Source organism: Camelus ferus, chromosome 8 (genome assembly GCF_009834535.1).
Source record: "Camelus ferus isolate YT-003-E chromosome 8, BCGSAC_Cfer_1.0, whole genome shotgun sequence".
Taxonomy (NCBI): Eukaryota; Metazoa; Chordata; class Mammalia; order Artiodactyla; family Camelidae; genus Camelus; species Camelus ferus.
This window is the reverse complement of record NC_045703.1, coordinates 25,873,369-25,896,936: the sequence shown is the minus strand read 5'-3', so window position 1 is coordinate 25,896,936 and position 23,568 is coordinate 25,873,369. Positions and strand designations below refer to the sequence as shown.

Here is a 23,568-nt window from a genome sequence, read left to right as displayed (position 1 = left end):
AGACATATAAGCTTAAGAGTAGAGAGATCCTCCTTTATTACCAGCAGTCACATTGTTTTCCCTTCTGATAATTGCTGCCTTTGCCACCTGTGCAGCTCCCGCCTTCTGATGAGCCCTAACTTGAATGGCTGATGGTTGCCAATGTAAAATGAATATTTCTCAGCTGTACTACCTGGTTAAAGGAGCTGTTCTGCATCTTTCATATTGTCCAAATTTATTATATTTTTGCTATTATTGATTTTAACATATTTTAAGGAGTGATTTTATTCATCTTGCCTGAGATACTTAGTTTACTAATAAGGGGGGCATTTAACCCTCAGCTCTAGTGACCAACTCCTAAAGGCCAGTACCTGCAGCTGCTTCTCCCTTACCCCTGGAGCTCCCTCTCCCTGAAAACTTTCCTTTTCTTCCAGAACAGAAAGCCTAAGAATCCTAGTTGGTATATCTTCCTCCTAGGCTATCCAGGATTTTTCAGTATAAAGAGCTTTAGTAATTCAAATTGACCTGTATCTTTAACAGAGTGAATCTGGACGTTTAAGCTTGGGAGCTTCCCGTGGGAGCAGCATAGAGAGCTTGCCCCCAACCTCCGAAGGCAAGAGGATGAGTGCTGACATGTCTGAAATAGAAGCCAGGATTGCTGCAACCACAGGTAAAATGGAAATCAAAGCCTGCAGGGGAGTGAAAATGGTCATTTCAGTTGTTTCCGTAGAAGGAGTTTTTGTGTGTGTCTGTGTGTCCTAAATTTTTTTTAAACAGGAAGTTGGTTTACAACATACTTCTTAAGCTTCTAGTGATAATTTATACATTTATCTCAAATTCCAAATAAGGAAAGTATGACTTTTGAAATTATTTGGATTATAAAATATACCTTCCTAACTACAGATTTTATCAAATGTAATTCAACTCAAACATGAGCTGAAAAATCTAAGTGAGAAATGGAAATTTTGCCAAAACCAGGACATTTTGGAGGATTTTGAGTGATTCTACTAGAATTTACAGAACTCAAGTAATAGGAAATACTTTGTTTTGAAATTAGCAGAAAAATGTACTCCAGCTCCAAATATGATATGGCCTTACTGTCTGCTGTCCCTCCTTTCAGTGGCAAAAATAGCTAAGTTTGTGATTAATTTTTTAATTGTAAAATTAAAGATCACAGTAATTTTATTTGATCTTGAAAAAGCTAGCATTTATATTCCATTTTGTCAGTACTTAAAATGATTAATTATGGAAAGATTAGTCAGCACAAAAATAATTATAAATGTTTTGTTACCTGAGTGAACTTCTAACCTTCTTTTCTAACCAGGTTCATTTGGTAATGCTGGTTTAATTTGCTTTCTTTCTGACTGCCCCAGGGGTGAAGGGGAACTGATTATAAAAACATTTCTATTGTGGAAAATGTTGGAATGGAAACAAACAAAAAAACCAATCTCTCATAATTGTCCCACTCAGAGATAAACACACATTTTTGTGTATTTACCTCTAGTCTTTTAACTATATATGTTATATAAGTATATTTCCAAGTGTATTAGTATATATGTATTTTTTTAACTTAGCTAACCAGGTTTGTGTTTTGTTTTTTTTTTAGGTCTTTTTGGTTTTTTCTAAGTAGAATGTTCTCATTTTGTGTGAAGCTCTTTTTGGAAAGTTGTCCAGAGGACCATCATAACTCTAGTTGTCTTCAACTAATCATGATCGCTTATTTTACCAGTTAGCATTAGAATCAGATATTACAGAATATCCAAAATAACAGTGTCCTTAACACATGAGCTTTATTTTTCACACACATATGAATCTGGAGGTAGGCTCCATGATCATTACTAACTGGGTTTCTTCTGTCTCTCTGTGTCACAGTCCCTACTGTGTGGCTTTTATCCTCAAGGTTACTTTGTGCTGCATAGTGACTATTACAGTTCCAATCATCACATCCATAATCGAAGCATCAGGAAGAAGAATTAGGGGAAGGGCACATGCCCAAGCTCTCTCAAGGAGCTTTCCCAGAAGTCCATCTTAACAACTTCCACATAGATGTCATTGGCCATAGTAATATGGTCAGGTGGCTACATGTAGCTCCAAAGGAAGGAGAGATCTGCATTCTTTTATCTGGGAACATTGCTGTCCTGAGTAAAGTTGGGTTCTGTTGGTAAGAAAGAAGGGAAGAGTAGCGATTGGCTGGTAACTAGCAGTCTCTGCCACATGGATGAGTCTTCAGAAACAGTCAAGTTGAATGGAGGTCACCAGCCACTGTCAAGCCTTCCCGGCCTCGATGAGTCAAGTGTTTCTGTGGAATGAGGGAGTCACAGTGTAGTGTCAGATGAACAGTGTAACAGGAACACACTCTCACACTTCAGGAGCCTTTTTCATTTCTGGGATATCATTCATGTTAGACCTGCCAAATAGTGATTGCCACCCTCAAACAGGAAGTACTCTGTAAGGTTATAGTAATAATTTCATATCCGCTAGCATCAATATTTAGTCAGGTACTGGTTTATAATTATTCTTTACAGAAGTGATATTTCACTAGATTAAAGATAACCACACACATTTAAATTACCCTGTCCTTTCTCTGCCTAAACGTAAAACAGATGGTTGAACATCTGTTGGTGAATTGTCTTACTTTGAGAGGTTTGTGATTTTCCAGCCCTTCAGTACTATTCAGGTTTAGCAGGAATGTTCCCTAAACTTTGGAAACTACAGTAAATATTCATTTTACCAGAAGTATGTTTAGATATTTATAATATCATATACATTTCATACTTTGATTCAACAATTATCATTTAATCACTGAATTTTACTTTATAGTACACTTCAAGAAGTACTTAACTTGACTATATATTCCTGTTAGTTTAATTAAAACAAATATGGCAGCTTCTTTCTTTTTAACTTACTTACTTCCCGCTTTCATCCTAGCCCTTCATTGCGTATCAGTGGTTTCACTTGGGTAGATTATTTCAGTGAACATGTTTGAAATTTAGCTTTCTCATTACTCTGCAGCTTTGTTTGTCTCTGTCTTTTTTTTTCCTGCTAATTAAAGCCAGTATATGAAACCTCTTGTATCGGCAGTTGTTTGCTCGTTAATCACGCCTTTTCTGAGCATGGATGAAGTTAGATAGTTCTGCATGTCGTTCTGCATGAAGTGTTATTAACATAATTATTTGAAAAGTATGCTGTTTTTGTTCAACGTTTTCTGTGTTACTGTTTGTTGTTGTTTGCATGTATACTGTATGTATGTGTTTTTGCAGCCTATTCCAAGCCTAAACCGGGCCACCGTAAAACTGCTTCATTTGGCAACATTCTGGATGTCCCTGAGATCGTCATATCAGGTATCATAGACCACTTGAGTTGGTCTAATAGCTGTGGAACCGGAATAATGATCCCTGGTACTTAAAAAATGCTTCTTGCTCCAATTTGATAGAACATGAAAGTAGATACCTTGCATGCAGACATTAGGAAGACAGATTGAAAACTATATACGTTTAACTACACTGAAGTGGCCTTGGCCGGAAACCTCAGATCTCCAAACTGAGGATAAAGTAGAAGGTAAAGTAAACCTTTTCATGGAAGGGAGCATACCAGCCCAGAAGTCCACCAACTTCCTCTCATCTTTTAAGTGAGCAGAAGAGCTGATCCCAGACCTTCTTTGCACCCAGCAGAAAGAGGAAACAACTTTTAAAAAATATTTGTTGTCCTTGGCTCCTTTCCTTCCTTAGATACTACTTTTGGGGCTCCCTCTAGGCTTTCTATCCCAGCCTCTTTCTGTTGGTAGCAAGTGAAATTTGAAATTGAGAAAAGAGAGTTTCTTAATGCTATTTTGCCTTAACCTAGGAAACAGAAACAAAGTAAAACTAAATGAGATTTGCTGTTTTGCATGGTATCTTGCCAAAGAATTATGGTCAATTCTGATTCCTGAGTATTATCAGGAGAATCTTCTTGCGGATGACATGTTTTTATACCTAACTCACACATGGTACTTCAGTGTCTCATATTGGTGAATTGCTATTATTTCTTAAGGTGATCATTTCATAGATGAATCTAAGTCACTACTTTGATAGAAACATAAATAGCCTATGTGACCTTCAGTATTGATTAGTATATGTTGTCAAAATTATCGTTTACCCTTTTGCTTTAGGTTTTCCTCTACCTCTTCCTCTAAAATTTTGATAAGGAAGTATAGTTTTCCCCTGCACACAATCATGAGCGTGATTAGGTGAATGCTCCAGCACTTTGTACTTTGCCTGTGATTGTGCTTTTAGCATAGTGTCATATCTGAATAACTAGTGGTTCTTTTCTACTCTAGTAAAGTGAAACCTGGGGATAGAGACCATGTCTTTGTTATTTATCATTGATGGAATCAGCAGTATCTGGCTCAATGCCTCACACATAGTGTTTAATGAATGTGTGCTGATTATATAAATGAATGGACTATTATTGAGCTCCTGCAGCTAGGACCTAGGATATATATAAAATCTGTATATTATAGGTATGTATAAAATACAAGTTATACAGTTCTTAGGGGCCATTTGATCTATACAAAACCATTTTATTTTTAGAGTAATTGTTATTCTGGTTATCAGAATGGTTTATTTTATAACATTTTTACCTCTGCTGTTTAGAGAATAGCTTTAACCCATTCCTCACATACTAATTTTATTTATTGAGTCATAGACTACTTTCAAAATTAGCAAAGTTCTTGAGATCATTTTATCTGCATGCTGAAAGTTACTAAGTTTAAGGAAATAGTATTGTGACTAAAGAAATGGCAACATTTAAACATTCATACTCCTGAGCTGTGATTATCTTAAATGTTTGAAGGAATCAGGAAAGTTTAGGCAAATCACACTATAATCTTAATCCAGGTCTTAAGGGTAAGTATTAAGAACAGACACACACACACACGTAGTGGGTGAAGTAGCCAGTACTGTAGAAGATAATGAGGAAGAGAAAGAGGAGGAAGAATAATAGTCTCAATGGTTCTCAACAAGGGTGAATTTGTCCCCCAGGGGACACTTGGCAACATCTGGAGACATTTTTAATTGTCAAAACTAGTAGGTGCTACTGGCATATGGAGGACAGTAGCCAAGGATGCTGCTCAACATCCTGCAATGTACTGGGCAGCCTCCCACAGCCAAGAATCATCCAGCCTGAAACATCAGCATTGCCAAGGCTGAAAAATGCTGGTTAGATGCTCTGTAAAATAGTTTAAAGCACATCATCTTAATTGACCTTTATAACAATCTTATAACTAGTTTATCAGATAAAATTATAGCCATTTTACAGATTAAAAACTTAGATCTGATGATGCTGAATGGTTTTCCAAGAGTCACACAGCCAGGATCCCATCCTAGATCTTCTGATGCCGAATTACATCCATTTTCTCTTGTTTTGTTTAAATCAGAAAAGTTAGAGTAATTCTGCCTCGCTTCTCCTTCGGGTTCACACTAAATTAAAGAGAGCTCTCCAGCTAGGAGACCAACCCTCTTTTATGAATTGGATCCTTTTGGAGTCAGGAACACTTAATTCTGCTCCTAATTGCCAGAGTAATGATGCTGTTCAAATGGAAATAGTGTTCAGAAATACATTTTATTAAATATTTTTGTTGGTTTTTTCCCCCAGATAGCCAAATGCTAAGCTAATCAGTTTTACTTTAATAAAAGAATGCAAGTGCTGCAATTGAAACAATTGGATATAAAAGCCAAACATTAGTTTGTTCTTAGGTTGTATTTTTAAATTAAACACAAAAATATAACCTATGCTTTGGGAATATCTCAAATGTGTTACATGGCCATTTTAGTTATAAAGGATGTGAAATTTAATTCCCCAAATTTCTTAATACTGTCTAGAATTTTTTTCCTTTAAGTCAATTTTGTACAAGTTCTGTGTTATTACCAGATACTTCTTGATATATCCAAACTGGTATTAATTAGCACTGGATCCCAGTTGTCAGCATTTTTTAAATACAGCTATATTTTTTTTATCTTATCTGCTACAGATAAGTAGTTTCAATAATACTTTCCTTTGGCCAACATACTAAGTCTAATGTACCTCTTGGAATGAGCTGCCACTTATTAGTAAGAGTGCTTCTTTAAGCATCACCTAAATTTTTATGTGTACTTACTGGGAATGTACAGATGTATCTTTTCTGAAATGTTTGTTGCTTCTAGCATTTTTAAAAACCTTACCAAGTTTAAAAAATTTTTAAATACACACTATTACTCTAATGAACTTTTCAAAATACATTTTTATAATGACTTAAATGCCTAACTTGGTCATACATCAACAAATTCAGATCTTGTTTTTTCCTTGTTCTTCAACACTGTTGTATACTGTTTCATCATTCAAATGAGAAAGAACAAGCAACTATGGCTGACAACAATTTCATCAGTTTAGTAGTCTCTCAGGTCATGCAGAAGTGGACATTTAATACTTCAGGGCTTCCTATGGATCAAACTACACAGTTTTTTATACCCCTCCTGCTTAACTGGCTCTGAAGAGGTACTGGCAAACTGCAGTATGGATAACCCTCCTTTCTACTCCCTCCTGCCCACAAAGGGTGGCTTTGGATCAATCTGGCTTCCTTCCCCGCCAAGCAAGATACATAATTAAGAGCAAATTACCAATGGAGTATGACATTTTGCTAACTTCATTTTTGGAGAAGATCCTGCTAAATAGCACTGTGCTACCTAAGCAAAGTAAATGTAAATGTGGAAGTTTCTTGCCCAGAATTTAAACCATTTGATCTACAATTTTCTAATTCGTTTGTTTATTGAACATTGTAAGCAGATAAATTGGAATGGACTTTGAGGAAAGGAAATAGGCTTTCTTAAATGTTTTCCATTAAAACTTAGAGTTTTAAAAGTATAATCCTTTTCTCCTTTTCAGCCAGTACATTTTAATTTGTGTTACTTTTATTTGAAGACAAGAGGATGGGTGGCAGATTATTGGATTGCTTTAAATTTTTCTAATTTTTTTTCCCTTTAAGAATATGGATTTTTATCTATTTGATTCTTTTACTTGGATTTTTCTTGACTTTTCTACATTTTGTTTTTGTTACTATCCAAGCTTCCAATGATAAATTTTTCCCCCATCTTTATCTCAAATTCTTAAATGAAATAGGGATTATGAATTGTGAAACTATGTAATACATTCTGATAATAACATTTGATATGATGTTAGAAGAATACCTAAATTTTACATTTCTTTTAAAATTTCACATATCAGAGGTAAAGTTTCCAAAACAGGGGGAACAACCTTTTCTAGTTCAAAGCATAGTAGTCAAAGAAAACAAATTTTGTCCATGGCTCTAGTAATCAAAGGGAGATCAGCAGTCCTGCTCTGAAGTCCTTGTGTAAAGAGTTACAGCACTTAAGGAAGTCAAGTGTGATTATAATACATTTTGAAATCCACTGGAAAAACGTACTGTCAAATGCATATATATATATACCACCTGCAAAACATTTAATTAAAACATCAGTCTTCCATACTTTTTCCCTCTTTATTGTGAAGATCCTTGTACATAGTTTATATCAGATTGATTGCTATTATGAAATGAAATAAATTTCCAACATAATTTGCAAAAGTAAATTTTTGCAAATACTGATGTTGTGTGACTATTGTAATTATATTATAAATAATGTCTTTTTAAAATTAGCTAAATTGTAGTTTTGTAGCATATTTATATTTAGATAGTTTTTATTAATACTACTATAATATGATTGGTATGTTCTGAATTTCTTTTTTAGTTCAGACTAAATTATAATAGTTGGTTTCATTTTAAACCCTTGAAAATTTTCTCGTTTATTTGAGAGATAAGCATTGCCTTAATGTGCTTCTGTTTGAGAACCTTGAGCAGTGGTACTTTGGTACACCTTTTGTTGTTATTTCTAAGCCTAAATTAACATGGCATAACATTTAAGAGTGATAGAATGCTTTGAGCAAAGAGGGTTTTCTGTCTTACGTACTATTCTTAAGGATATGATAAAGAAGATTGAATATGCAAGTGTTTTGAGTCAACCTTATTAAAATATATAAAATATTCTTGCCCAAGTCCTTGAATTTAATTAATACATATTGTTTGTAATATCATTCTTAAAGGTGAAAAGAAACTTTAGGAGTCCTTATGATTTCAGTTAAATTTAGATCTCTTTGAGAAAAATTTAAAGAATATTCATTCTCTTTTAATTTCAGTCAGGTACATTTAGCTCTATTATATATTGGTTATTTACCAAAAGTATAATAAGTAGTTAAGTAGAATATGGGAAGGTCCAAACATAGTATTTAACAAACAGTAAATGGATAGCTAGGTTTCTATGTGCTGTTGTCCTGTGTCAGAATCTTCAGATACCTTGGGTAATTGGCAGACAGATGGGGAGTGGTGGGGAGGGGTGAGAACTTGTGTTCTCTGGAGGCTGAGATGCTGTTCAGAGACCCCTGTGCCCTAATTTGCTTTTCTCATCAGGACTGGAATATAACCTTCTAATACTATATTTGGTTCAAGAACCAGTAGATACTACTTGTGAACATTTCTTTAACTGAACTGTATGTACGTAAATTATTAGCATAATTTTTCGCCCTGAAGTGCAGTGCCACTATGAAGAGACCATGAGTTAGAAAGAATTGAGCTTGTCTAGATCTGCAAGTTCCTGCCCTTCACAGGTAGTGTCATTAACAGCTGTAAAATCTTGTGTAGGGATGCTGAGTCCCAAGGAAGACTCCACTGAGGTAATATTATACCTGCTTCTGCCAAGTGCTTCTGCCAAGTGCTTCTGCCGCCTCACCTTCAATACAATTCTGTATTCGTGGATAATTAAACAAGAAAGTGCTTCTGACCTTGCAGTGAATATTAGGTCATTTTTTCCACTGTATTGTAGTCTATCGAGATCACTTTTTTTAATCAAAATAATTGAACTGTAACCTAACAAAGCTTGTTTATTAGAAAGGAAAACTCATGAATAATAATGGCTTTCCTTTGGTAGGGGGAAAAGAAAACCTACCCTGAAGGGGCCCTTAAGAAGTAAGCCAGAATTGTTGAAATTAGTAAAGGAATATGAAACTTGTGGCAGCCTAAATGAGAACATACGTTTTAACGTTACATATTCAGTTTACCATGAAGCAGTAGTAAAATACAGTGTATAGCGCTGTGTGGATTTTTTAAATCTTGTATATTCTAAGCACAAGAATAGTGCGCCATTATTTTTAATATTCAAAACTTACGAATATCAAAATTTCCAACATTTTGGTTAAGAGACGTCTCCAGGAAAATGTAGTGTTGATTTTTACACGAAGAGAGTCTTCAGGAAGTTTGGAACAGAAAAATATAAGTAGTTAAACTAAGGACACCGGTAAGAAAAACCACAGGAATGACTGTCTGGGACCTAAGCCAGCAGTCTCTGGAGGAACTCTGTGATGACTTTCAAATAACCTGCTCAGGAAATCAGTTGTACTTTAAAAGGGCAGTTTGTTGAAGAGATGAATTTAGTTTTAGTGTTGTAAAAACAATCAACCTATAAGTTGCTATACCAACCACCCTTTTGTGGGGAGGGAGGAAAAGAGGTAAGATGGGCTAAGGGATGTAGTATATCCCTTTTGTTCTTCCTTAGGAAAGTTATTCTTAAAAATATCTTGTGTTGCCTATCCAAAGTCATGAACGTTCCAGAATTCATTGCAGAACAAAATACTCAGGACGTCATTTACAGGTTTCATATTCCTTGATTAGGCATCTGTTGACAGTTATATTGTCCCTCGTTTCTACTTTTTGTTCCTTTTTACTACCATGTGTAATATAGGTATGCACATATCAAAGAACCATGAAAAAGTATAAATTGAGCTTCTCAATTAGTATATAGTTACCAGAAAATTCGGAATCAGTCTAAATTTGCTGAGCACACACCCAGTAATTTTAACTTGCAAAAATAAGAGCTTGATGTTTTTTTCCCATTCATATTTCTAAGTTTTGACTTAAAACAATATTGGAGCAACAAGTATTTGTTGATTGCAATCCTTTTTTGCTTTGTCTGAACTGTTTGCCAGATGGTTTCTGCCATGGTTATGCTACTTAAAATGCCTACTATTGCTTGCTTTGACTCATGCTGTAGCTTGAAGATTTCTATATTTTATGGCATTTGTTAACTGTCGGCTCTCCTTTACCCTACTTAGAAGTTTTTATTCCCCTTTCCTCCTACTCCCATCTAGATTTGAGTTTATTTTTGTTGTTATTGCAATGGTGATGTAATGATTTTTAGACACATGTGCTGGGTGGTTCCCCACATTCACAAATGTTGCTAATCTGAAAAAAGAATTCCAGACACTTTTACAAGCCTGTCTCATCTAAGCTAATTTTAGAATGATTGTGTTGAATGAAATGTGCCTAAAATTGCTTATTAGTCATGGTGGTGGGGATCCTTTTTGTCCTCAGGAAACAGGGATAGTAATAAAAGTTTTCACATAAATATCTTTAGTGTACCCAGTTTGATAAATGTGCAATTTGTTATGTCAATTTGTAATTGAAAGTTAGAACTTGGAATAAAATGAAATTTGATGTAAATTTAAGATTATGCAAAGAATTCTAAAACATAGCTTTAAATAGAAAAGAGTTATACTTTCAAGGATGGCTATAAATTTGAGTTTTTATAATCACTACACATATTGCATTAAACATTATTATATTTTTGTGTAAGGGCCTTTTAGTTTGTGTGCAAATTACTAGGGTCACATTGATAAAGATGCTAAATTAAACTGAAGGTTACGGAAATATAAAATTTTAAGAATGAATTCTGTCTGCTAAGCAAGCCACAACTATTAGAGTGCATATTCCGAATGCTGCCCACTAGGTGAGATATTACATAATACAGCTTTCATAGTCAAAAGAATTTTGAGTATTATGTCAGCTGTTACTCATAATATTTTGGTGTTTCCTTTTAGACAGCTGATCTCTTATCTTAGAAGACACTGTATAAACAGCTCTATTCCCAAATAGAAGTGCTGAGTGAAGCTATTGTTTAATTCATTCCATTTTGTTGAAAGACCTAACATTTGTAGAATTCTCTCATAAACTGATTTTTTTAAAAATTATTTTTAGCATAGGAGTTCCTAAAGCAGGATTAACACACTAGCCCATTTCAACAAGCTGTATATTTGAGAAAGGGATGAGAGTCATTCATCTTTAGTAGGAAATTAAGAGTCGTTGTTCACAAATAATTACTAGATTCTGACAGAGACTAATGGGATTAGGTAAGTGTGACTCAGTATAATAAATTCAAGCCTAAGCATCCTTTTAGGCCCTGAAATGAACAAAGTACTGCTGTTGTTTAAAGTCAGTCATGGCTTACAACCTGCTAGCTGTCTTGCTGTAGAAACTGTAACGTAAGGCCCTTGAAATAGATGCCATCATCAGCCCCAGCCCCCAAGCATTCATCTATTTAAACACATGACAGAAGATGGCAGAAGAGAGTTTAGCAGCTATTCGTGTGGTAGGCATGGTTTATTGTATTAGGACGTACTTTGTTGTAGGCCAGCAACTTTTGAGTTAAAATACTATAGCTATTTCTCTTCCTTTCATTACATCTTTTTCTCTTCTATTTTTTATTTTTAACATAAACTCACTTCTTTTTTCCACAAAGATTTTGTGTAGATCCAAGGAGCAACAAATTCCAGCTTCCTACTGTAGCAGTTCAACCCTTATTGTCTGTTTGAATAGAGTTCAGTATTTCACTTTTTTTATTTTTTAAAAGGCAACGGGCAGCCAAGACGTAGATCCATCCAAGACTTGACTGTTACTGGAACAGAACCTGGTCAGGTAAGACTTAACGTTCGAATTCTCTGTCTTTGATTTGAAGAACAGTAATGGGCAGAAACCAAGAATTAACTATAATATATGTACCCTGCAAAATTAGTTTTGTGAGTTGACCTAAAATTATGATAGAGATGTTCATTAGCACTTGAGCTTAAATAATTAAGGGGAAAAAGAAAAATATAGATGTCATTATTGATTTAACTTGAAGGAAAATTTATGAAAGTAGATTGATTAATTCAATAGTTCTCTGTATGTTATGTGGTTTTTATATATGCTTTAATAAGGAAGTATTCAGTTTTGTAATTTAATGTTTTATCATTAACATTGTCCTCTAAAATGAATTATTAGTGTTGTCTCCTTTGTACTAATGAGGGGAATAAGTATTTCCGCAATAAGATGTTACTCCTCTGGGATCAAATAAGGGACTGACGTACTTGGAGAATCTTTTAATTTGTCATATCCACTAGATTTGTATTTTTGTGAAACATCCTTAAGAGAATATTTACTGAACAGATGGATAATCTCTAGAAAGACTTCTGTCTGATTTTCATTCTTCATGTTTATATTTCTGATGGTTCTTCTAAACTCCCCTTCTCTCTTTGTAGATGATCCAGACAGTGCTATAATTTAAACCATTACTGACAAGTACAGAATTTTAACCAATCGAGTATATAAAAGTAGCAGTCATTGTTTTTTCTGTTATTCAGAACAACAACCTTAACCTATATAATTTATATCATATTCTTAATATGAGAACTAATTAGGTTTCGTTGTTGATTTGCTTTCACTTGTGCTGAAATAAGTAAATTTTATGAGTATAGCATGCATCTGAAGTAATGATACCACATTATGGTTCCTATTCATGTAGCATCATAGGATTGTATATTATAAACAGTATGATTTAAGGTAAAATGTATTAGTGTTTTTCATCCTGAAAAGATATTTTATTATTATTTCACTTTGATAACACTTGAAATTTTAGAGATTCTTTTGTAGTCGTTAATAAAAATTTAAAATCCTTTTCTAGCCATCAGCTAATTTAACTAACAAAAACCACTTGAGATATTTAAATGGTAAATTACCCTTGACCTTCATTTATATCTGAAAATATTTGTATTTCTCACAGTGCCTCACAATACACATACTCAAATACATATATACACAGATACATACATAGAATGTATATGCATACATATTAATTCATTGTCTATTTTATGATATTAAGTGATCCTAAATCTTGATTGCATTTACTTAATAGCAGCTTTATCAGCATATCTGCTTTTGTGAGACCCTAGAACTTTTGAATGAAGTTTCCCACTTTCTCCCCCTCAAATACTTAAAGTATTAATCAGGGCATTTAGTAGCAGATAGCTTGACATCTGGTATTTGCTTTGATTCCTTAGAGGCTTGATGAGCTCGGCCTTTTTAATGCTGTTTTTTATTGCTATTGATATTCCAGTTATGAGGAATTCTAGCCAAGTGTTCTCCCTTTGACTAGGAATGAGAGGCTTGCTGTAAGACAGTTCAGCACACATCGGCTAGTGGGAGTGCTTTTCTCTGTACTCTGTAAGAAAGACATTGATATATTTCAGGACTGACCTCACCATACCAAGCCTTACTTATTTCCTCACAAGTTCTGTGTTACTTAAGACTGTGATCATAACCCTTTTCATTTACAATACCTTCAGGTAGTAAAACACTCGAACTTTGATTATGAGACAGTCACTTGCATGAATTGTCATGGACTACTCTACTCTATGACTTAGAGTGAATGGGAGTTTGATGTGGTGCTAAAACCTGTTCTAAAACGAATGATGTGTAACCATTGTGTAGCCAGTTTTTAAAATTGATTCAGTCTTTGTAAATTACTTAAATATTACAAACTGAAAATGCCTGATATCCAGTTTGGGATGAGAATGACAAATAGTAATCCTAATATACTATGCAGACATTTTCCCCTGAAAATATTATGATAAATGACCATTAAATCCTTTTAATTACTCATGAAAATAACATTATTTGAAGAAGAAAAGTATGTATAATCCAGATTTTCAACGTTGAAGGTATAGTTCTTTTTAAAGTCTAGCTAAGCAGTGATTAAACAGATGCATAGGGGTTTTTTGTTTGTTTTGGCCATGGAGTTTCATAAAGAAACATGAAAGAATTTGCCCGGCCACTATAGTCATCAGGAAAAGAGAAAGCTTACTAATAAAGTTTAATATTACATCTCATAGAAGACAGTGATATGATAGGAGTTTCTACTTTGGCTCTTGATTCAGGACTGATTTAATAAAATCACTTAAACTTTTCATATGTCAACTAAAATTAAATTGATTGTTTTTATATGGCCAGAGGAGGAATAGGGAACAAAGCAAGCACCTTAATTAAAAGTAAATATGTAAATATTCATATAAAAGATTGCATCCATGCAATATACAACTCACTTTTAAATTAATGAATTCAGGTTTGTATTAATTCAGGAAGCTCACTGAGCACATGTGGTGGACCTGGCCTCCACTTGAGAAGATACTGAGAAAGAAAAAAGCTACCCCTAATATCCAGGAACCGGTCTGATACTACGGCCTCAGTGTTGTTAGACGCTGGATATAAACAATCTCTCAGTAGACAAAGTTACTCTGAGATCATAATAAAATGAGACCAAACAAGACCATTTTATAATGTTGTCTAAGAACAGACAAAAACAAGGTCACTGTGCTGCCCACGAAATAGCAAACATTTTCCTCTCCTGGCAGAGATGAGTGACTGCTGCTGCTTTACCGACTGCAGCTCTATCCTCACTCGGGTCTGGCCTCCCTGTAGTATTGCTGCTGCTTTCTGACAGTAGCCAATCTAGAGTGACCCCCTCTTTCCTTAGAGCCTCCTCAAAATCACTTAACGAAAGCCCAGATCTTCTAGTAAGCTCTTTCTAAAACCAACTTACTGAGACACTCCAAAGTACCCCATGGTGAGCATTTTGCCTCACTGCAACAAATACTCAACCCAACTCATCCCACCACAGGTGTGTTCCTGGTAGCCTTTAGCCAGGGTACACTGACAGTACCAAGAAGGCCCAGTCTCCTGGGAGCTTTTTTGGGCAGATCAGATTTATGCCCAGATCAGTTAGAGAATTACAGTAAAAATAACTGCCTTTTATTTTTTGTGCACCAGTTTTGTGCCAGTCAGGCCTTTAATGGATGTTTTTTAAGTCTTAACCCTATAAACTGGATACTTTTTATTTTCCCTATTATGCAGTTGGATAAACTGAGGGTTAGAGAAACTTAACCTTAACCTAAGTCTTTACTTCCCTTACTCTGCCAGTAATTGCTGTAACCAAATTCTGAATCTAGATCTGATTGCAAAGCACACAAACTCTACACCTGTCGTTCCATCTTGTGTATAAAACGGAATGCAGTACATCGTAAAGTAATCCTAGACCTCTTTAGTTTCAAGTGTTTTGGCTTCTGATGGTCTGCATCGTTGTTAAGTTTTTAAACACTGTTTACTGATGATGAGTTTTGGCTGTATCATATTGTTGAGCCAGGCTCTCACCTTGATAATAAATTTCTACAGATGACTGCACAGATTTGTTTTTTTATATATTTGGGTGAACCTTTCTATGTTTCACTAAAAGTGTACTTTCTCGTGTAAGCCTGCATACCCCTTCTGGAATTGTGTCCAATATAGATTTGTTTTCAAGATTTCTCTTGGAGAGTGCTGCAGTCAGTGATGACTGGAAGATGATGCAATTATGATTATTTAAAGAACCAAACATGCTAGATTTCTATGTGGACTTTAGAATCTACTTTTACTAGTCAGATATGTGGCTTTGGACAAGTCCTTAATTTCCCTGAGCTTCAGCAACTTTATCTGCCAGTGGGGACCATAACATCAACCCCGACATTCTTATAACATGTGGAAGTACCAGACACACATTAGATGCTTAATACGTGCTTGTATGCCTGCCTCCCCAGAGTGCACCTCCCAGGGCTCTTACCACTTCCTTATTCTCAGTTCACTATATAACTACCCAGAAATAAAACAATACAGTCCACTGTAGTATTGTCCAGAAATAAAACAAAAATAGCACTTGGAAAAAAGTAAAGTCCATTGGCATCGTATTCTTTCTGTATCGTAAGGGAAGCCTCTATCAGGGATCATGGAAAGTACTCGCTTTAAGGCCTTGTATCACATATCAAGAGATGTACATTGTTATTATTTATTTAAGGGATATAATGTATCATACTGCTACAGTTGTTCATTCTCATTCTGTACTCCTTTAGTGTAAATAATTTCCTATTAAAGCTCTAAATCAGAAGTTTACATAGTAGTCTTAAATAATTTCAGGTTCATAGTATACCTTCCTATTGGAGAATTTAATGACCACATAAGAAAAATAAAATTCTGAAATTTTCTTGCAATCAACCATAGTGAAGCCAGAATTCGATTTGAGCCCACAATTTCACATTAGAATGTTTTTAATACACCCTGTCATGTATAGATTTAATCAATGGAAGAAGTACCCTTGAAAATCCACATTACCTGCTGATACCCATTTTTTTAAACATTTTTTATTGATTTATAGTCATTTTACAATGTTGTGTCAAATTCCAGTGTAGAGCACAATTTTTCAGTTACACATGAACATACATACATTCATTGTCACATTCTCTTTTGCTGTGAGCCACCACAAGATCCTGTATATATTTCCCTTTGCTACACAGTACAATCTTGTTTATCTATTCTACATTTTGAAATCCCAGTCCCTTCCCACCCCCGTCCCCCTGGCAACCACAAGTTGGTATTCTATGTCTATATGAGTCTGTTTCTGTTTTGTATTTATGTTTTTTTGGTTTTGGTTTTTTTTTTTTTAGATTCCACATATGAGCGATCTCATATGGTATTTTTCTTTCTCTTTCTGGCTTACTTCACTTAGAATGACATTCTCCAGGAACATCCGTGTTGCTGCAAATGGCGCTATGTTGTCGGGTTTTATGGCTGAATAGTATTCCATTGTATAAATATACTACATCTTCTTTATCCAGTCATCTGTTGATGGACATTTAGGCTGTTTCTGTGTCTCAGTTATTGTAAATATTGCTGCTATGAACATTGCGGTGCAGGTGTCATCCTGAAGTAGGGTTCCTTCTGGATATAAGCCCAGGTGTGGGATTCCTGGGTCACACGGTAAGTCTATTCCTAGTCTTTTGAGGAATCTCCATACTGTTTTCCACAGTGGCTGCACCAAACTGCATTCCCACCAGCAGTATAGGAGGGTTCCCTTTTCTCCACAGCCTCTCCAGCATTTGTCATTTGTGGACTTCCAAATGATGGCCATTCTGATACCCATTTGTTTTTAATATTTGTGTTACTCAAATGTAAAGTCACAAAAATATCATGTAAATCAACGTTTAATCTCTGTGTTTCATGCTTGTATAATTTTAGCAACTAAGATGATTTCTGAAGGTTTTAAATAGCTTTCAAATGTCAGTTGAAATAGTAGCCCTGGCCATAGATTTTATGAAAATATTTTCCCAGTCTTTCAGGTGAGACATAAAAAGCAAAGCTTTATTTTTGTTTGTAAATAGCTCTCAACTTCTTTTTATAAATACAGAGATAAAGTTTTAGTCAAAGTCCAATTCTGGTTCATGTCTACTGATGGTAATTTACCCTGCAGTTTAAATTTGGCTTAGTGTTCTTTTGCTGCCTTAAATTGCTATTTAGCCTTTCTCTACTCTCATAACCACTTTCATATCCAACCCTTGTCGTAAGTCAGGTTTCTCTGTATCTCTTAAACTTTACAGTTTCTTTGAGAATAGAGTAAAGTAATTGTAAATGTCTTGGTGGAAGGAGCAACCTAAATGAATTTTCATAGTTTCAGAGCACTTATGACTGTCAGAATTTTACCAGTGATTTTTCTTAAATAAAAATAAGACTTCTTTATAGTAGCTTGCCAGCAGTAATACATAAATTTAACCCACAAACTAGTTTGATTTTTTTTTAAATAAATATTACCTCTTCTTATTTATGTCTTGTATTTTTCAGGTATTCAGAAAATACAGTTATGGCTTGTTTTTAAATATTTCTTTAGTTTTTTTTTTTTTAATACAAACATGTTAACATATTCTGTTATTCCTTGAGATACTCATTCCTTGAAATATTAAACATTTATTAGTTAATTTATGGATTTAAATTTAACTCATAGCTTTTCTTGTAGCTTTAAAGACCAGTCTTGAGACTTAACCTAAAACTATTAGCCTTATTTCTTAGTTTTATAGCTTATAGGAAATCTGAAGTAGAACAATTGAGTGTGTACGTGAGGTGCTAAGAGTTTCTTAGAAAGAAAGAAATAAGTAGCAAAGAATTCTCTTAAGAAAGATTTAAGTTTAAGGAACATGATAGTTCATACTAGGTCCAAGTAGGATTATTTGTTTTAATATCACAAATATTCAGTGACTTTTTTTAATATACAAAATTCATTCTTATATTTTGTAAACCTAATTCTTACTTGTACTGTATCTTGTTTAATTTCTCATAACGGATATTGATTCTCACATGTCACAAATTCTTATATTTATTTCTCCCTTTAAAGTGTTAAAGTAAGACTATTAGCATAACATTAGGCTGACTGAAACCCTCCCCTACCAGCACTTTGAAGATAAATTGCTCTTGATTTACAATGGGAATTAGAACTATAGTCAAGTCAGTGCACGCTTGTTAAACCATCAAGACATAGCTCTCAGTCAAAGAAGGTTAAAGGACCCAGGAACAATGTCATATCTGTATTTGCTTTACCAAGGTTAACAGCATTCTAAAGGTAAGGGTTAAGTATTTCATCACCAGTTCTCTGTGGTGTATATTCTTATTCTTACTATATATCAAAGGCAAGTAAGCCTAAGCCTTAATCTGAGTGACAAAAAGTTGTATTGTCATTTTATTTAATGAGTATTTAGGATATGGTTATTGTCATTTTATTTAATGAGTATTTATTATATGGTTGTTTACTATATTATATGGTTTTTATTTATTATATGGTGTATTTGGAAATTTCCTAAATTCTGTTGAGTCCAATATAAAAGTATGCATGATCTCTGCCCTTAGATTTTAATGCTTTTGAGGAATTACAGACTTTGAGAGTGATATAAAGCATTTCAGGCTCACACTGAAGCTTATAAACAGACTAAATACACACCAAAAGAAAAATATCTTTGTGGCAGAGTTTAGTCACTGAATATGTTTTTTAAAAGAGCTATAATTTTTAACTAGGAAAGGAACTGTTAGATGCTACAAGTCTACTTATATATTCCCATCTTATGTTTGCAACAACCTAATTGCCATTTAATGAGCATTTTTATTGTGTCAAGACTCTTCATATACATTATTTCATTCAATTTTTACAATCTAATGAGGTAGGTAGGTAATACTGTTCTTGTTTTACTATTGAGTCTTAGAGATTAAATAATCTAAATTATCTAAAGCCATACTCCTAATAAATGACTGACCAGAGACTCAAACTCTAGGTTGTATTGTCTACAAAGCCTGACTTCTCAGCTATTACTACTACTTCTCGTCCACTCTTGATAAATGAGGAACTTGTAGCTCAGAGAGGCGAGTTGCTTGTTCAAGTTCACACAGCTATAAATGGCTGACTGGATTTAAACTGGAGTCTCCAAAGTATTAAGACTAAACCATGTGAATTTGCTGATATTTGACTGTTTTTGACCTATAAAAATGGCACTTTTAGATAGTTCAATTTCATACATGCTCTTTGCCCTATACCGTATTGTCTTTGGATGAATATTGAAGTCAGGATTAAAAGCAGCGTGGGAAACAGGCATAAGGAATTGTTTGAGGGGAGACAATCTGGGAAGGTAAGGTAAACCTGCCAGTGGAGGGTCATCACCAGGGTGAGAATTTGATGACTGATACAATAACAACCAGTAAATCATACTGTTAGGCATTCCCCATCCTCAGATGCAGGGTCTGGCTTTGTTTGGCTCAAAGGATGGCCACATAATGTTGAAGGAAACCTGAGCAGAGCGCTACAGGTTGGAGAGGAATAGCAAGAAGGAGAGAGCAGGATGAGCATCGTGATAACACAGAGCACCTATTGGGTATGGCCTGAATGAACCAAGATTTTGGAAAGACCAGTCTGTTACGGAGTTTAAAATTGCTTATGGTAGAGAAAAAGCTTTCTGGAATTTCTGAAACAATTTCATTAGGTACCCAAGATGAAAGTAACAGTTTTTCTTCTCTTCAAAATTGTTTAACAATTTTATCTCTGAAATGTTGTAAAAGTACCTTTCACTATAATATTCTCAATTCATTGGGAGTTTTTAAGGCTTAAAATGAAAAAATTTTAGCGCTTGATGGAGCACTAAAAGTTATCACAACTTCAACCCAACCCCAATCCCTCTGCAGAGAAAGAAAGCAAAACTTCTTGAAGTAAACTCAGTTATACATTACACCATAATTAGAACTCTCACTACTGATTTCTACTCAGGAGTACTTTCCACCACTGTATTGCCTCTCATTTTACCTGATGCAGTCTTAAATTTGAGTGTTTCTATATTTACACATTGAAGCTGGATAATAGATTCTTTATGAATTTATTTACTTATGCTTTACTTTATATAGCCCCATATTCTTTGAGTATCCTATTGGTTATTCAGTAGCATGTCAATAAAATTGTTTTTAAAAAAATTCTAATGAAAACCATTTTAGTATGTAGGTCCTTTGAGGGTTTTTAATATACCAGACAGCACTACATAGACAATAATATATGTATTTATACGTATGTAAGTTATGAATCCTGATAATAAAATAAATACTAATGGACCCACCACCCAACTTAAGAAATGGAACATTGTCCATTCCCTTGGGTCTCCCTGTACATTCCTTGCCTGTGGCTTCTCTCTCATCTTCCAACCATCCTATAATGCCATTTTCTGTCATATGTCACATTTCTGGACTTTTTATAAATACCCCTTATCTAGTGAAGAAATTCTCTTAACTGGTAATTTGTTTGTTAAATATATTTTTCATAAATGGATGTTAAGTTTTGTCCAGTATATTTTGTGTATCCATTGAGGTTTTTCTCCTTTGATCTGTCAATGTGGTGAATTGGGTTAATAGAATTCCTAATGCCAGTGACCTTTGCATTTGTCGGATAACCTCAGTTTTTTAATGATTTTTATTGCTTTTACACTGCCAAATTCCATTTGCTAATATAATTTCTAGGACTGCATCTATTTTCATAAAAGAGATTGGCTATTAGTTTTTCTCATACTGTCCTTGTTAATCAGATTTTACTGCCTTCACAGAATGAATTAGGAAGTGTTTTTTCTGTTTTCTAAAACAATATTTTTAAGATTGAAAATGTCTTTTTCTTGAATGTTTGATAGAACTCACCTGAAAAACCCTCTTGGCTTGATGTTTTCTATAATTTATAGAAATTTTGGTAATTTATATATTTTGGAATTTGTCTATTTCACGTTTAAGTTTTTTGTTGTTGTTTTAAATTTACTTACCACAAAAAGTGTATAGTATTCTCTCATTCTTATTTTGTTTCTTTTGGGGAAGCTTATAGCCTGATACTTTTTCTAACACTGTAAGTTAGATCCCTAGCTTGTAAGTTGCCACTGCTTCCTACTTTTTTCATATAAATATTTAGAATTAAATCTTTTTCTCTAAGTGCCTCTTTAGATGCAACCCATAGGTTTTAGCATGATTCATGTTAAAATTCAGTTTAAATGTTTTCTAATTTCCATTTTTTCTTTGATCAGTAAGCTATTTAGAAGTGTTTTAAAATTTCTAGACAGATGGAATTTTTAATGTTAATTTTGAATCAGTGTGGAAAGATATGGTTTACATGGTACTAAATTCTTTTTTAAGTTTTTTGAGATTTGCTTATGGCATAGTCCATGATCAGTTTTCGTAAGTGTTCCATGGGTGCTTGAAAAGAATGCATAGTCTCCATTTGTGAGGCATAGGGTTGATAAACATGTTTAGATCAAGCTTGCTTTTTATGGAGGTCAGGTTTTATTGTGTGCATGTTTTGGTTTTTGTCGCTTTTACATATCACAGAGGGGAGTATCAAAATATCTCACTATGATGGTGACTATGTCCCTTTCTCCGTGCAGTTTTGTCGCTTTATTTATGTTGAAGTTACGTATAGGTACAGCATGTACGTTTTGAATTGTTGCACTCTCAGTTGAACCACTTATCATTATATCTCTTTCTCTAGTATTTTTTTTTTGCCCTAAAATAAATTCTCACTGATATTAATACAGCTACATAACTTTATTTTGGGTAGGTTTTCCCTGGTTATCTTTTTTCAGTCTTTAATTTTCTGTTTTCTCTGTCTCTGTGAGTTAGATATGTGTCGTAAACAGCATTTTATCCAGCCTGACAATCTGATTTTCTGAATATCTTAACTAGAGACTATAATCCATTTACATTTATTATGATTACTGATAAATTACTCCCTCTAATCTTTTATTTCCCTTTTTTCTCCTTTCTTGCCTTTTTTTGAATTGAAGAAATATATTTCTCATTCCATTATTTGTCTCTCTGGTTTGGAGATTACATATTACTACTTTTGGTAATTGCCTTTGAAATTTTAATCCTCATGCCCAACCTAAAATTAGTGTCTTTGCCCTCATTCTGAACAGTACAAGGATTTTTAAATCTATACTCTTCTTATGTATGCTATTGCTATTCAGATTTTAGTGCCATCTTACTCATTTGTTTAGTAATTTTATAAATTAGTCATTGTTCCATTGTTTAATATTTTCAGTATATAGATTCATCCTTGTATTTACAAGTATTCCTAATTGCAACTTGGCTCTTTCATCAGGGTAAAATTTTTTTCTCCCTAACATACGTGCTTTAAAAAGTCTTATGGTAAGAGTCTTGGATGATAAACTCAGTTTTTGTTCATCTGAGAATGTTATTTCGACCTCATTCTCCACATTTTTGTTGACTAAGCAATTCTAGGTTGACAGTTATTTTCTTCCGCAATTTGAAGATACTCTTCTTTCTTCTGGCTTCCCTTGTTGCTTTTGGAAATCTAACTGATATTCTTTAGTGGATAATCTTTTTTCTCTGGCTGCCTTTTTATTATCTTCTCTTTGTTTTGTAGAATCTGACTATCATATGCCCTATGTTTAACTCAGTAATGTAGATTTTCTCTTATTTTTTCTGCTTAGGATTTGTTGCATCTTCCATCAATCTTGGAATTTTTAATTGATTCACAGTGGATACATTTTCTCTGCTCCACCCAGAGCCGGTATTCAAGACAGTCAGATTTACTTGCTATTGCTTTTGTAGGGTAGTCTTTTTCACCAGTTTACTTTTTCCCTGCTAGTGAAGCCTTTCTTGGGTTTTAGCTTTAAACAGAAAGTTCTCAGGTCTTACTTTGATCCCACAAAAGTCCAGCACTTTATGCCCTATTCCTCTGAGTGCATTCCTCTAGGCCATTGGTGTTTAATTGAAATTCCCAGGTCTACCTGCGTAAGCACTTGCTAGACTTTATTTCTAGTCTCAGAGAATTTCCCTTACTTTCTTGTAAGCTTGTCAGTTTTTAAGACATATTATGTATGAGTGCACATAAATTTTTTAACATATGTCTATTAATTAAATAGTGTTAGAGGATTCATTTGTCTCTTGTAAGTGTTTTGGGACCTCTTCTGGTAGAAATGGAAGTCTGTCCTTTGCCTTGTAATGGAATTTTCTCTTGTTATTTTTGTTTTTATATCAAAATCACATTTTGTTCCTCCTGTCAC

The 23,568-nt window shown here is 34.2% G+C and overlaps 1 protein-coding gene across 5 annotated transcripts in view; it reads left to right on the top strand.

The window, feature by feature from the left end:
• The window catches only part of MAP3K7 (mitogen-activated protein kinase kinase kinase 7), a 64,707-nt gene that overhangs the window by 30,203 nt on the left and 10,936 nt on the right, over nucleotides 1-23,568 (top strand). For 4 of the 5 annotated variants that reach the window (XM_006194382.3, XM_032484605.1, XM_014567414.2 and 1 more), the window contains 3 exons: nucleotides 520-649; nucleotides 3,240-3,320; nucleotides 11,724-11,788. In XM_006194382.3, the coding sequence (XP_006194444.1) occupies nucleotides 520-649; nucleotides 3,240-3,320; nucleotides 11,724-11,788 (276 nt within the window). The remainder of the gene's footprint in view (nucleotides 1-519; nucleotides 650-3,239; nucleotides 3,321-11,723; nucleotides 11,789-23,568) is intronic. The other variant, XM_006194383.2, reaches the window with a different exon arrangement.